At 32.8% G+C, this 17,121-nt stretch overlaps 1 protein-coding gene across 4 annotated transcripts in view; it reads left to right on the top strand.

Moving 5' to 3' along the window:
* ERBB4 (erb-b2 receptor tyrosine kinase 4) overlaps positions 1–17,121 on the top strand; it is a 1,156,853-nt gene that overhangs the window by 935,402 nt on the left and 204,330 nt on the right. For all 4 annotated transcript variants that reach the window (XM_082691066.1, XM_082691068.1, XM_082691069.1 and 1 more), the window contains exons 17-19: positions 7,104–7,236; positions 11,582–11,704; positions 15,082–15,180. In XM_082691066.1, the coding sequence (XP_082547192.1) occupies positions 7,104–7,236; positions 11,582–11,704; positions 15,082–15,180 (355 nt within the window). The remainder of the gene's footprint in view (positions 1–7,103; positions 7,237–11,581; positions 11,705–15,081; positions 15,181–17,121) is intronic.

The following is a 17,121-nucleotide window of genomic DNA, read 5'->3' on the forward strand; positions in this document are numbered from 1 at the left end:
AGGGTATTTTTTATAAGCCAAAAAAATCCTCTTAAATGTTTTCTCATTGAGAAAATAAAATAAAGCTAATTAAAGAATAAGGTCACCTAAAATTTTCCATAAAGACATAAAGGATTTATTAAACTAAAACCATGATGAACATAGCAAGACAGATAAAATGATAGTCCAATGAGAATTACAATAGTAAGGTATAACTAAATATAAAATCAAAAAGTCTATTAGAACCCTAAATAAATTTATGTGCGTTTTCTAGTCTCTATTTTCAAAAAGATATTGAAGAAAAATATATTGAATTGTCAATCTACCTTAAAAACCAATTCTAGCAAGTCAAACTTGGAAAGAGACAACATAATATAGCTGAAAAATTAATGGACTTGAGTTCCCAAGATGTAAAATGTTAGCATTACTATTACGTTTGACCTTATCTAGATGTCTTAATTTTTCTCCTAAGTCTGTTTCTTTTTATTTTATATGGAGGTTATAAGATCTACATTACATAGTTATAGTGAAAACAGACAGTATATATAAAAATAAATTTCAATTAAAAATGTGCAGCCATTCTTAGAGTAAAAAGTTTAGTCTATTTATTTTTATTATTATGTTCAGCTAGCGAACATATAGTACATCATTGGTTTTTTATATAGTGTTCAGAAAGGGAGGCAAACTATTTTTTTTTATAATTTAAGGGTAATACATAGGACCAAATAAGCCTCAAATTTACCACTATAAAAGGAATGTTTTCTATATCTGAACAAAATGTCTTTAATATTTTCATTTTTCTTACATTATTTCTTATTGAAAATGAAGAGAATTGTTAGTGATACTATATGCACTATAAAACTCATGAATAGTTTATGGTAGTTTTTAATCTTATTTTATTTTATTTTATTTAGGTTTTATTTAAGTAATCTCTGTGCCTAATGCAGGGCTCAAACATATGACCCCTGAGATCAAGAGTTGTTCCTCTTCTGACTGAGCCAGCCAGGTGCCCCATACCTGATGGCAGTTAGATTTCATGTTCCCCTTATTTGAACAGAACTTTTGCTATGTTTAAACTGCTTATCTAACTAATAAAATATTGAAAATGTCATTCCCAAAATCGTGTTTCTTATCATAGTTGGCAAATGATTCTAAGAATTTTCTTTCAATAATGAATCAACTTTTTTTTTTTTTTAATTGAGTCAACATATTTCTGGTCAACTCTATTTTTCTTATAGCAAGAGCAAATTAGGAAATATGGAGTGCATTGCTGATGATAGATTTAACCTGTGGTTCATGGCAGATTCACACTTTTGTCTGAATGCCACTGTAAGATTTTCAGAAGGAAGACAGGGTACAAGATGATAGCCATTATTACCCAAGTATATTTTTTAAATAAAATATAAGACTACACAGAATCATAACATCTGACCCTAATTTATGAAACATCCATTTAAGTTACATATATAATTATTACAGGCAACGATTAATTTACTTTCCTAGCAAGTAAACCCTGTTCATACTAATAGGCTCTTGTACGAATATGTATAAATATATTCATGCACAGTGTACACATGCACACACATTTAGATGTGCGTTATATATGAAGACTTGTTAGCTGTTATATGTAAGGACGTGTTAGCTTGAGGTATCCTAGTTTCTCTAAATTGGGCTAAAGTTAAGGTAAACATTTGATTCATTGTTCACACGAGGCTGCTTTTTTTTTTTTTTAAAGATTTTATTTATTTATTTGACAGAGAGAAATCACAAGTATGCAGAGCAGCAGGCAGAGAGAGAGAGAGAGAGAGAGAGAGAGAGAGAGGCAGGCTCCCCGCTGAGCAGAGAGCCCCATGTGGGGCTTGATCCCAGGACCCTGAGACCATGACTGAGCCAAAGGCAGAGGCCCAACCCACTGAGCCACGCAGGTGCCCCAAGGCTGCTTTTGAGAGTCTGTGGAGTACTATTGATATTTGCACTGACACAAATACAGATTGTTCTGGCTAAAGGAAAGCATATGACTTGCAAATGGTTAAAGGTATTTTGTTTAATTTTTAAATTCGATTTATTTGGTAGGATCCAGAGGCAAAGTCATCAGAGCTCAGAAATGTAAAAAAGAATAGACAGTTCCCTGTTGTGTTTATTTTGTTTTACCTTAAGTGAAGAATGTATTTATATGTATTTAAGCTGAGTTATCTGATAGAAGAACTACATTCACAACAGTTAGAGGCAGACATACAATCAAAATTCAGATTTGTCTGACTCTCAAACATCTTTCCAGCACATTATGCCACTGTAAGGAAAAAATCATGCACAATTTGAAAGGTAAAAAAAAAAAAAAAAAAAAACCACACACACATACACAAAAAACCCCAAAATGTTAGAGGTGATATTTTGCCGTTTTACTTAAAGATTATTATACAAAAATGCCCTATTAAAGTTATCTGACTCGCCTGTTGTTTTTGGTTTTACTTTCTATTTAAATTAAAAAAAAAAAAAGACACAACACAAAAACTCCTCTTTAACCTTCAGTACCCGTAAATAGTGAATTCACTCTAAATCTAATCCAGTGAATCCTGAGACCCTTCTCCATATTATTTAATTTAATTTAAAAGTTTCCAAATATGGAGTTCAGTAATTTAAAGCCATGCTGTTGGTTACAAATTATGCCATTGGTGTTTTGTAGGACATCAGTTTCTCTTATCTGTATTGAAAATTATTCTGTATTCAAAAAATAAAGAAAAATATACATATGTTTTAAAATTACAGTCCTCTTATTTAGTGATATATCTATGAAAGAATCTTGTAGATGTAGCATTCTTTGCAATGACTACATTAGTCAAAATACCAATTTTACTAAGTTTGCAATTTTAAAGAAAATACCACTGTATATTTTTAGGAGGATAGTCTGCCCTTGACATTAATGGAAAATGGTATAATAATTTTAGACCCACTTAGTTTAATCTTAAATTATATTGACTTTGCTACATCTTTTTTTTCTGACCTGATCTGGAATGAAACAGATCAATGAAGGAAAATATCTGGATGTTTATAAAATCAGGTTTCATATATTCTCTCATATTTTTTATTCTCCAGTGATGAATAGCATGGTTCAAACACAGCAATAAATGTTAAGAATATATCTTATTATATGAGTAATACAGTTTGGAAGATACTACTCTTTTATAGATAACTGTTTAAGACAGATAATTGTATTCAAGGCAATAGAATATAATATATTCTGTTGTTTCTGAACTTCTAAATGAAATTATGAAACCTAAATTATGTTTTTAAATAAGTGAACCAAGTTCATTTGTGATGCAGAATCTTTATTATATTAATCTCTATGAATAGTGGGAAGATATCTGTTTTATTATAGTATCTCCAAATCACAGAATTAGGTAAATTATCAGTTGATTACATCCTTTTAATCTAAGCTTGGAATTGGCACTTGAAATGTCCTTTCATATTTTAGGAGACCCATCCCTTTTTAATATATAGGCAAATGACAACAAACAAACAGTACTCATATAGCAGATAAGGAATGACAGTGTTCCAGATCCCTTAGCCTTTGTACTTTATGATCTCGTAAACAGTGTCTACCCCAGCCTTTTAAGAGGTTACTCTGATTCACGTGGACGAAGAAACACTTTGTTTCAGAAATATAACTTAGTTGTCAATAGCTATCATTATACCTAGGAAGGATATGCAGCAATTTTTAAAAAGCAACCTAAGTGGCTATCTCCTTTTTATCCAAAGGGTCCTCGTAAAGAGTTGAAACATTAACTCAGGAAAAAATGGACATCTATCCTACACCTACAAATATCTAGGAATCATCAAAATTGCAAAGAGTAGGAAATGTGTAAATAGTATGAACTTTTCAGATTAGATTAGTTTTAGGAAGCAAAGTGTTAATTGTACACAACATAGTGAGTAGTAAATGTCTCAGATGCATTAAACTACAACTAATAGAAAATATCTTCAGAAGTACTTGCATTGTAAAAGTGGACAGGGGATAGCAAAATGAATTAATTGAAAAAATGCAAAGTAAACAATCAAGGAAAAAAGGAAAACAAGGCCATTGTTATAAAACTAAATTTTTAGACAGGGATTTATTTTTCTATGTTTCTCTTAAATTTAACCAACTTTTATTTCAAAAGATATATAAATGCATTGTATAAAATTAGAAAATGTCTGCTAGCAAAAATACAAAATAAGAGCACTATAGTTATACTATCCAAAGACACGTACTGTTTAATGTCTTATTGTATATTCTAGATATTCTTATGCACATACATGTGCATATATGGATTTTTCTTCCATTGATATTCAACTGTTTCTTACCCAATCTTTTAAATTTCTAGCCTTCATGTTCCCAGGGCAGTACATTTCTATCTCATCTACTACCTAATCCATAATTACACTTTTCAAGTTACCTGAAAAATGTCTATACAAATGGTTGTCTAAACTAAGGTCCAGTCCAGGACTGAATTTCACACCTTGTTGTTAGAACCAGTAAGTCTTCTTAATCAAAACCATTACCTTATTTTTCATATTCACTTATTAAAGGGAACATACAAATTTTCCTTTGGAATATTCCCCCTTCTCAATTTGACTGGTTACTTGTGGCTCATGATTTATTTTTCAAGAATAAATTCTACTGAAATATGAAGAATTTGACCGCTTAAAAAGTCAACAAAACACTTGTGTACAATTTTTAGGTGTAGAAACTCTAGTTCTTTACTTTTTTGGGTTGTTTGGACCTCTATCACTCCTACAGAGGTGTAAGAGAAGAAAAATGGTAAAGAAATGTAAATCAACCAAGGAACTGCTATGGGAAAATATTGAATGTAAATACTAACTAGAAAAACATAGAAATTACTGTCTATTGAGGTTTTTGGTGTTTCATGTGCATTGCCATAACCTAACTAAATAGTAATGACATGACAATTGATAGCTATCCAAAATAAATGGAAAGAATGAAGGCAGAGGTCTTCTTTTGTTCTTTTAGGAATGATTCTTCTTAAAATGGAAAACAAACAAAAATAAAATAAAACATTTTCTGTTAATTTACAGTGATATTGACATGTATTTTCATAAATTCATGACACTTATTCTTTTGCAAAATAGATGAGCAGAGAAAGTTTAGAGTTTAGTTCAATCTACAATTAACAAAGTGTTGGGCACTATTCTCAGTCATATATAAATCCTTTGTAACAAAAATATTGGATTGAAAAAAAAAATACAACCCTTTGTGTAGTAATGGCTTTTTCAGGGATATGTTAGGCACTTAATCTGGAAATTATTCCTTGGACTGAAAACTTAAAATATTTTTTGAAATACATATTTAACTGCCATGTTCAAAAATATGATCTTACATACGCCAACACACATCACAATGATGAGTTTGTGTCCATACTACGGTTTAATTTTCTCAGCATAGATTTTTATATCTTTATAAAATTCCGTTTAGGAAAATCTATTTGAATTATAGCAACATTCCAGTATGCTATAGTACTTTCAGCTGTCAGGAAACAACCTTTAGGATGAAATACTTCTTAAGGTTTTTCTGTAGTTTTATATGGCAATATAACAGTCATAATCTTTAAAAGACATAGCTTCATTTATAGAAGTGACACAGATTTTTTTCAAGAGCTGTTTAAAATTTAAAAATTTTATTTAGGATCATCCACTATCATTATTTCTGATGTGTCTTTGAGCACAAGTTTATTTTGAAAAAGTGACTAATTTTTTTTTTTCTAAAAGAATGTAGCTGTACAGAGTAGATTCTTCTGCAAACAGGAATATAAGATATAAAATATCTTACCATGGAAAGCATGGCCATTCAGGAAGTTCTTTCTTAGTTTCCCTATCTATCATGGCTTCATGGTCAAATATGTATTAGGTAACACCTATGTGTTTACTCTGGGCTATTTGCTATGATGTATCAAATTAATATACATCAAGGCTCTGACCACAGAAAGCTCATAGACACTACTCCACTCTAGAACAAGAAATTAAGACCATAAATATTACTTTTCAAGCAAGGAAAAAAAATTATCTTAGAAGACAATAAGTATTTAGTTTCAAAATTGTATCTTAGCTAACAATGTACTAGAGAAGCACTTTAAGAATATAAGTCCCTAAAAAAAAAAGAATATATAAATCTCTAATGAATCTCTTCTAACCCCCTTTAATGTAATACTTAATGTGTAGACATCTTCTATGGGTATATGATGCTTAGGCACACTTTTGATAATCATAATTACTCCTGTCATTATAACTCTGAAAACCTATCTGACCCAATTCTTAACCTTTTTCCTGCCCTTTAGCCCAGTACAGTTGCCTAGCCAGAGTTTGAAACAGCACTTTTGTCAACACATCTCTCTTACCGGTACCCTCGTGCTCCAGAGTTGTGGTGTTCATGTATCACCAGACCATGCATTTTTGCTTTAAAGCAGTAGTTCTCAAGGCAAGGGGTGGGGTGTTGGGGGTGATTTGGGCAGACATTTGACAGTATCTAGAGAAATGGTCATGACTGAGGATGAGGTGTTATTGGCTTCCAGTGGAAGGAGGCTAAGGATGTTGATAAAAACCCCAAAATGCATAAGACAGTCCCCCGCAGTGAACAAGCATCCAGCCCAAAATGTCAATAGTGCCACTGTTGAGAAAGCCTACTTTAGAGAAAATGTTGAAAATAATATTATATACCACAACAATATTATTAATATATATTTTCATTTATTTACAGAAAAAGTAAAATAAGAATAATTTAAAATGCTTATATATCCACATTTTGGCACGTGTTCTTCATTCTGTTACCAAGTGTTATTTTGTCATCGTTGTCATTGTTGTTGTTGAATGGCATGTTGTGGCTGCTCACCTCCAAAGATTATTTGTATGTGCATGGTTTATTACATAAAACGCAAAGCAAAACAAAAGGTGGAAATAGTTTTTATTTCCCCCAAAATGTTGTGACAGCTCTAATGCATTTTTTGTTTGTTATTCTTCTGAGAAGACTTGTAATATGTGGATAATGTATTTATCACACAACTGCTCTTTTTCTCCTTCTGTCTTGTCTCTCTTCTTACTTTTTTTTTTTCCTCCTTTTTCCTTCTGGTGGGCAGAACTCCTCTGATTGCAGCAGGAGTCATCGGTGGGCTCTTCATCCTGGTCATCGTGGGCCTAACATTTGCAGTTTATGTTAGAAGGAAGAGCATCAAAAAGAAAAGAGCCTTAAGAAGATTTCTGGAAACAGAGGTATGGTGTTTGTTTGTTCTCGGTGTGTTGAGGGACTTCCATTAGGTTTAGAAGGTTTAGATGATACTCTGTTTTTTAACCCAGGTGAGAACTCGGTTCCATTTCCTGCAATGAACGATGCTGAGTTCATAGTATGTTACACAGAGTTGATGAAAAATCAGACTATATAGTAAAAGTAGTCAAGGCAGATTCATGCCCGAAGGAGGACAAATTGTAGGGGTCAAGGAGATTATCTGATGAATGACAGATCTTACTGAAAAGACTTATCTGTTTCTTTAGGAGGTGGAATCCCACTAGAGTCCTAGGATATTACAGTAGCAGAACTAGAAAACATCTGGGTAGAAGATATCTCAACAGTGGACTAGAAAAATGTTAGAAAGAGAGAATTTTTCTGATTCAAAAATAAAGCCAGATAGTCAAGCAATTTATGCTTTAATTAGGGTCATTAAATTGGCAGCCACAGGTCCCATTATGCCAGTAGTGAAAAGCTGAACTTACAGGATAAAGCTTCCTATTGTAATCACACAGACTTTACCACAGAATTTATGGGAAGCATTTAATGCATGTTAGTTATTGTGAATATGTAAATTACCCACAAATTATTATAATCTCTCTTATATTGCTGCCCTGAGTTCTCTAGCATGCAAGGTGATAGTTTTCACTGTATAGATTACAGGGGGAAAACAATTACAGAAAACTATGCATTCCCAGATCCTTCTCAACTTGCACCTTACCTTCTTTCTCCTGATACGTACATCTATGGCAGTCTGAACATGGCTGAACAACTCAGAGCAATTCTGTTCCGAGACTTAGCCTTCTCTGTTTTTTGCTCACTGTCAATGTGACAGTCTGACTTTTCCTCTTAACCCTGACAGGAATGAGAATATTCATTCATAAATTTTACAAACTGATAATGAATTAAATTTTAGCTCTTTTCTTCCAGAAGTTGAAACTAGGTAGAAGGATCATATGAAATGTTCAGGAAGCTACTTTAGTTATATGCAGGGAAGAATGTCTAAGAATTAGAGTTGTCTAAAATTAGAATGGGTTGTCTTATCAATAGAGATGTTCAAGCATAAGACAGGTAGTCAATTATATACATGAAGAAAATAGTAGTAATTTTTTACTCGAGCTAGATGTTTACAAAAGGTGATCTTGATCATTTTCAATCTTGCACATGTGAGTACAAGTTTGGGCACAACACATGGGCTGTGCATATTTTCAGTTTAGCTAGGATGTGGGAGGCAGAATTCTCCCTTATGGCCAGCTTGGGGCAGTCATGGAGAAAATTCTAAGAAGTGAAGTGAATTAGAGTTGGAGGGGAACTGAAGGCTTGGAACAGCGGTGGACATTTAGGTGGTTGAATAAATACGAAAAGAATTCTGTCCCTTAACTACATGCTGGAAAGTCCCATTGCTATAAAAATAATTGTTTTGTTTGTCTTCTTTTTTAATACTGTGCTTTCTAGGAATGCCCTTCAAACTGACATCTCATTACTAAATAAACATGTACTGATTGGTTTTAGAAGCAGACTCTATTTTTTATAAAAAGTTATTGCTTAGCACTAAATTAGATAATTGTAGAATTCCCATCTCTCTCTCAGTAAAAATAAATAACTATGATTTTCTATCATCTAAACAGAAGACGAATTCTTAAGAGGATCAACTCAAATCCTTAAGTATGAAAGCTAGAAATCTGTCTCAGATGTGAAAAACTTGTTAAAGCATGATATATTGTTGGAATGTACTTAGAGTTAATATCCTTCTCCAAAATCATATTGCTCCAGATTGTCTGTCTTCTGTTACATGCATAAAAGTAGAAAAAAATATTTTTCAACATACACTTACGAGATGCTCTGTAAACTTGATATTTTGATAGATACCGTAATTAAAAAGTGTTAATGGGACATGATCCTATCCCTTGAAGAGTGACAGATTCAGTGCCTACAATATGGCAGGCAATGTTCCCAAGTTTTCCAGCTATGTTACATCCCATTTCATCTTTTGACAATCTTCTGTGGTAATTATTGCTGTACCTATTTCACAGGTGTGAAATAAGGGGTTAGGAGGGATAAATTGCTTTCTCAGCCTTTAAGTGGCAGTACTAGTGTGCAAAGCTACAATTTTAAACTTGACACTCTTTCCACCATACTGGCTTGCAAAATGAAACAATGCTTCTGTTAAAGGTATCATTCTCAAATTCCTGGAAAAATGTGTTTGTATAAATTTTTAAGTGAGATCTAAGAAAATTGTTGAAGACTAAACCTGCAGGTAGAATTGTGAAATTTTCAAAATATGGAATTATGGCATATTATATGCCAAAGCATATATTTTAAATACATATAGCCCCAAATACTGAAATCTAGTCCCCAATCTTGCATATGATTTTTATATAAGTTATGTGATTTTAAAAAATAATTCACTGAAGTTCCTGATTTTATACATATAGTGTGTGTATCAAAACCTAATAAACAAATTCTGCACTGCAGAGTTGGAAGAAGGAGATTCTCTGACAGATTCTTTTTCCAGTTTTAGAAAGATTTTGTAATTCTTTCTGAGATTTATTTTATGTGACTTTAATATGCATTTTTAAAAATATATATTTGAAAATGAGATAAAGTATATTTGTTGTCTAAACTTTTAAACAAGAACCCAAATTTATTGATAATTTTTATCATCTCCGTATTCCTGGTATTGCTATACTTACCTATATTCAAGATCCTGTTCAGCTACTTAAGTAGACCACGACATTCATAGAAGCAAAATAATAACCAAGACACAGGATCACAGTGCACTTAGCATTGTAAACAGATACTAAGAAACACTGGGATGGTTTTTACGACCATTTGAGTAGGAACTGCCTTTAATTCTTCCCTTATGTTAGGAGGGGCACCTGGGTGGCTCAGTGGGTTAAGCCTCTGCCTTCAGCTCCAGTCATGATCTTAGGGTCCTGGGATTGAGCCCTGCATTGGGCTCTCTGCTCAGTGGGGAGCCTGCTTCCCCCTCTCTACCTACCTGTGATCTCTCTGTCAAATAAATACAGTCTTCAAAAAAAGAGAGAGAGAGAGAAAGAACTAGCTATTTGTTTGAGTTTAAAGCTTAATTCCTTTATTTATCTAAAATTATCCAAACTTATCCCTTTTGGCCACACCCAGCCAAGGATATGATCTCGTATTTCCCACCCTAATCTCATCCTTCAGACCTGTCCCAAACCCTATTGCATTCTGTTTTATGTCTTCTTCCTTCTTCTTGATGCTGTGTCCAAACTGTTCTTCACAATGATAATACCCTCCTCCACGCCAATCCATTTTTATTATCTCAAGACCAATTTTATTTTTTTTAAAGATTGTATGTATGCATGTATGTATTTTAGAGAGAGAAAGTGCAAGCAGGGGCAGAATCCCAAAGAAACCACACTGAGCTTAGAGCCCAACGCAGCCTCCATCTCAGGACCCTGAGATAGTGACCTGAGCTGAAACCAAAATTTGCTCCCCTCAAGACCAATTCTAAAGTGTGTCTCCTCCAGGAAGCCAAAACTAATGAAGTTTTCTTGCTGGTGGCTATTTTATCCCTGTGCATACCATAGCATTCACCCAGAATCTAGAATCATTTCATAGAATTTTAGAATATTTGATCTGTAAAGTACTCTAGTGTCTTGCTGCTTAAAATGTGCTCAAGGACCATCATCATACATAGAATTCACCTGGAGTTCTGCAAAAATTCAATTTTCAGCCACAGCCTTAGAGTTACTGACCTAGAATCTGCATTTTCACAAGAACCTCGGGTAATTCAAATGTACATGAAAATTTTATCAGCACTGTCCTGGTGCATTGGTATTGTGTTAACTTACTTTGTTCTCTTCTGACACATTTGTCCTGGCTTCCTAGTTATATTTTATTTTTCTAATTCTATTTATTGAGTCTCCTAAAACGAGAAAGAAAACTTTGATAGAGTACATGGACATAACTAAGATCTGACTCTTTGTTGTAGATACCAAAACTGGAAGGACTTCAAAAAGTAGGATTAGGAGCCGCTAATTAGCCTAAATTTCTTTAAAATGTTGGTGCGGGGGGGGGGGGGGGAGTGCGGAAGGGGGCAGGAGAATCTCCTAGCTTAATATGCCTAAAGTAGGCACATTGTAACTTGTGTTCACCCAGACAAAAAGCTTGAGAAGTGAAAGGATAGACTGAGGGAATAGTGAGTGATCCATACGACAAAAAAATTGTCAAGGAAAGTATGCCTGTGTCTTTTTTTGTATGTATGAGAAAGAGCATCAGGCAGAGGACAAGGGAGAGGCATTGACTGGAATTGAAAGTTAGAGAACCTGTATTCTTTTTGTTTTGTAGTTGGTAGAACCTTTAACTCCCAGTGGTACTGCACCCAATCAAGCTCAACTTCGTATTTTGAAAGAAACTGAGCTCAAAAGAGTGAAAGTACTTGGCTCAGGTGCTTTTGGAACAGTTTATAAGGTAAGTAAAAAAAAATAACCCATACCACCAGTTATTTTTTGCTTCAGACTTCTCTTAAATAACAGCCAGAATTATTGCTCTAGCTAACCTAATTTCCTTTTAATATTCGGAGAGGACAACCGGTATCGTATTGAGAAGTTGCTGCATAAGTGAATTCATTCATTTTTATTGAGCAAGCTGGGATAGAAACTAGCATGGGAAAGCAGGAAACTGTCACAAAGAGCCACAGCATATAGTCTTTCTGTCCATACCCTTCTGATCCACTTTTTATGTTGGCAAATTTTGTCCCTACCTAGAATATACAGCTCGAGCCCATTTTCCTTCCCCTACACAGTGCTCCATGGAATCCCAGACAGGCCTGAGCATATACCATAATCCTTGTTCTTTTCTCCTGCCCTTTAATTCCCACATCTCCCCCTCAGAATGACACTGCCTGTCTCTTTAGAATCCACACAAATGTCCTGATTTGTTAACAGGATAGGATTAGTTCCAAAACCACTTTTTTTTTGCCTACCTGTTAATATGATTTAGCAGAAAAATTTTCAGTTTGGTTGTCCTCACCATTATATGCAAACTAAAAAAGTGACTTTCTTTGTGAAATTCAGGTTAGATAGAATGAAAGGTGAAATCTTGGGTTTCCAATAAGAGGTATTTTTGGAAAGGCAAAGTTCAGATAATGTCATCTGCATGTTTACTTATTTAGCTTAATTATAAAACCAATTCGGAGGCCAGGCCCAAGGTTAATTGTGGTGAAATTTATGTTTAACGTAAGTAACAAGTATAAGAAACTGCTGGGATAGTGCTAAATCCTTCTTGCGATGTCTGTTAGAACAGTTCCCCAAATTTTACTTTGACAGTTTTATAGGTTTCTTAAAGCTATATCAAGCCTGAAGTTTTTACAAGTATTTCTGTTAAAATAGACTGAATCTTAGAAATTTTGCACTTTAAAATGTTCATTTTTTCTACTTAAAACAAATGTTTATTTAATAAAAAGTATTAACAACTAGAATATAAACCTTAATTTTCCCTCCTGAGTGTTCCAAAAATAATTTAATCTTTTTAAAATAAAATTATTTTATTCTAAGGCCTAAATGCAGAAATTTCTTAAACTCTTTGTGTGCATATTTTGTTTCATTAAACTCAAAATTATTAATTGAACACCTAATTTGAGTAGAAACTTCTTAGCTGACTTGGTGCTTTCTAGTTTTCAAATTATTTGTATATTCAAAGAAATATGACTTATCCTGTTTTTCTATTTATATTATGTTAGAAATAATTCCATTTCAAAGGTAACTCAATTTTGGATTGTTCCTAGCATATAATTAACTTTTTATTTTAAAGATGATATGGTCTCGAAAGTGAATTTTATTTTAAATCATGGATACCATTTAACTTAAGAATAAATATGATCTAATGACCTCAGCAGGGAAAAATTACCATTTAGACCTTTAATTATAAAACTTTATAAATGTTTTTATTATGAATAACTATTTGCCTGTTGTCCATGAGCATTGTAGCTTTATTGAAATTACTTGTTTTGAAAGGTCCATAAGTACATTTCAATTTTATACCTATTGTATTTATAGTTGATGCTGTTTTAATTAACATATTAGTTCGTACCAAGGCATATTGTCTTAAATGGGAAAGAACTACTCTTGACCACAGAAATGCATATTAGCTTAGCTAATTACTTGGTTGATTTTTCTCCTGGTTGGACAAATGCTGTGTTTAAGTATTAAAGATTTGAACCAATATACCATGGATATTAGTGTAGTTGAATTTTTGTCTGGTTAGGACTAGAAAATAATGACTATACTTATTTAAAAAGCAGTACAAATTAATTCACTGAATTTATATTCGTATTTCAAAAGTATACTTTGGGAATATTTTAATATTGATGCTATATCTTTATAAAGTAACCCCCCTCTGGTTACTTTATTGAATAATGGTAAGCCTGTTCTCTACCCTACAAACCATCACTAAGACACTAAGAAAATGTAGCCTATGGACCTTGGGCTTCTTCCTCCCCATTTCTGCATTAATAGTTAAAAAAAAAATTATACCACAAGGAACTTGGCTTTTTTTTTTTTTTTAATTTAACACATAGATTTCCCTATTAGCCCCAAGAAGAATGTAACTCTTAACTTCATCTTCTAATGGTTAATGCCCCTTTTTTCTGTATTATTCTCACTTTTTAATAATTCTTATGTTTAGGTCTCCTCTTATATTATTACAACTTTCAGTAATACAAATACATACATTTTAGCATGAAGTACAAAATGAAAAACACTTTTTTTATGACTAGAACCAACTGATATTAAGAAAAACTAGAGATGTTCTCTTTGGGAATAAGAGAATTTTTCCCCCTTTCATTTTAATGTTAAAACTGGACTAGGAAGACTTTTTTGATGTCAGGGATAATAAGCTAAAATTTGAGATTTTCTTGCTTCTGTGTTCGTAAGAGAACACAGAATTTCAAAAAAAAATTCTTTGATAATTGATGCACTCCCAATGTCTTACCAAAATTATTGTCCTAATTCAAATGGTTGAATTGTTTACTCAGAAATGCTGTTATTTACCTTAATGTTGTACTTGACTCAAGTTCCACCTACTTTATCCTTTCTAGTGTGTAGATCCTATTCCGATATTATAATGATATTTTTGTAGGAGGAGAGAACTGGCAATGGCCAGTATAAATATTTTATATTCAGAGATAATAAAAACCCTTGACAAACACATACATAATATTTGATAATAAAGACAAATTAATATGTGCTCAGTTCTCTCTAGTACTTGTCTTAGAATAATCATCTTAGAAAACTAATTTTTAAACCAATTCAATCTTCAGGAACAGGAAAATATGTTTTTTTGTATCTTTATTTGTTTTAGTTGCAGAATAATTAAATAATATTAAAGCTGAAAAGAACCTCCAACATGACTTAACCCAGTGTTCTAAATTACAAATGAGACAACTAAAGATCAAAAATTGGAACAGTGTTCTTTGAGTCTTAAGAAATTGATATATCATCTGAATCTAATATTTATATCTTATTTCATTTCTGTCACTATTGAAAAGCTTTTTCACACATTCAAATTGAATTTTATAATAGCAATGCTTTATAATGTAATAGTAAACACCTTGAAAGCAGAATAAATATATGATTCATCTTCAGATAATGAAAGGAAACAACAAAGTTGCTAAGTAACTTGTAACACATAACAGGTATTAGATAAATGTTTGTTGACTGAATAAAAGAATATAGAATCTCTAAATTGTTTTTTAAGAAATTAATAGATTGAGTGGTTAAATCAAATGTTGTTTCTGGTATAAATTTCTATATCTTCATTTAGATTTAATGTGATTTTTCCCCCCAAAGGGCATTTGGGTACCTGAAGGAGAAACAGTAAAGATTCCTGTGGCTATTAAGATTCTTAATGAAACAACTGGTCCCAAAGCCAATGTGGAGTTCATGGATGTAAGTATAAACACCAGGCAACCACGTTTTTTTTAATCCATTTTTAATAGACTGCTTTTAGAATTTAAAAAAAGAAAAAAAAGAAAGAAATGGTATACTCTACAATTAAAGCCTTGAGCAAAGGTCAGCAAACTTTTGCTTAAAGGACCAGAGAATAAATAGGCTTTTTTGTGCGACGTGGTCTCCATAGAAACTACTCAACTCCATCCTTTGGGTAAGTGAGCAGCCATAGACACTTAAAAACAAAACAAAACAGGGGCGCCTGGAGGGCTCAGTTGGTTGGGTGACTGCCTTTGGCTCAGGTCCTAGTCCTGAAGTCCTCAGATCGAGTTCCACATTGGGCTCCCTGATCAACGGGAGTCTTCTTCTTCCTCTGACCCTCTCCTTTCTCATGCTCTCTCTCTCATTCTTTCTCTCTCTCTCTCAAGTAAATAGATAAGGTCTTTGAAAACAAAAACAAAACAAAAAAATGCAAGAATGGGTATGACTGTGTTCCAGTAAACTTTATTTACACAAATAAGCCGACGGCTGAAACCCTGCAAGCCAAATTCTACTCTCAAGTGCTTTGTATTTAACCACGAAGTAAAGAAAGGCAAATTGCATTTGGGAGTAGGGATGATGGTCTGAAAAATTAATTAGGCTGCTTTATTTTATTATTGTTATAATCTACTAACAAAAAACATCAATCAAGATTAGTTTCGATAGTAAGTTAGTGTTAAATTTAAATTAGGAATCTACCTAAGTCAGATAATTACCAATTGAAATTTACTTTTTCAGTTCAAATTCAGAAGACAAACCTAATGGGTAAAAAGCTCCAACTATAGAAAAATAAGAGAGCTCTGAAGAATAAAAATACTTTATGAAGTTAATCAGAACTTTAAGATTTCCCCTAGCAAAAATTGTAGATTGAGCTGTTCAGCGAATTTCAGAAGGTAGGACAGATAAAATATGTATGAGGTATGCTGTTATTTTTTTCACATTCAACACAAGATAACTTGCCAGAGGTTCTATCAAAGACCCATGTATATATTCTTTCTTATTTTAGCATAAAATCTTCAATAATAAGAATAATTTTGATTTTTAAATGACCTTTATATGAAAGATGATGCAAGCATATGCATTTTGATTTTTAAAGATGGATTGCTATATATTTCTACCCAGTTTTTCTTGTAAGCTCTTTTTTAGGTTGTACAGGAGCTCAGTTTTTGACTTTGAATAATTTATTTGGATATAATGCTTACTTTCTTATATAGGGCTGCTTTTAGTTCAACAATATATTGGTTATTAGATAATAGAACTGATAATTAACAGGTACAAACCAGCTGTTCTGATCAGTTGGTGCTGTACCTTACCAGTTGCTTAATATTTTGAATACCACTTTTGTTACTTATCTACCAACACCTGACAGACATTGAGTCCAGTAACTAAATAGTGTTTCTTTCTGCAGGTGTCTAAAAGTTCTAACATTCTCTGCAGCTACATGTCCTGGCTCATATAGTAAAATGTGAAACTGAAGCCTTTTTCAGTTATGTCACAATCAATTTGATCTTGATTATACGTATATGTTGTGAAGGGAATTTTCAAAGTGAAAGTTATGAAGAAAAAGGACAATGAATATACACAATATAAGTTAATATGTAAGACAGAGTTTAAAAAAAAAAAGAAAAAGATCTTGCCCAGCCTAGACTGTAGCCAAAGCTGAAATCCACAAGAATGCTAATAATCTCTGCTGGAGGCTTAGACAGCCATTTTTGTCATATTTCCATGGAAACAGACCGGCAAAAAGGGGTTAAGAGGCTACAAAATAATCACCTAAGAAAGAAGCTCTAAAAGCTTCATCATGATTTTGAATGATTATTTGAAAGCTCCTAACCCTATCCATTTTTTTTTTTTTTTTTCCTGATCTGAAGTCTATTCCCATGGAAACAGGAGTGGAGATGA

The sequence above is a fragment of the Mustela nivalis genome (genome assembly GCF_964662115.1).
Source record: "Mustela nivalis genome assembly, chromosome: 11".
NCBI lineage: Eukaryota > Metazoa > Chordata > Mammalia > Carnivora > Mustelidae > Mustela > Mustela nivalis.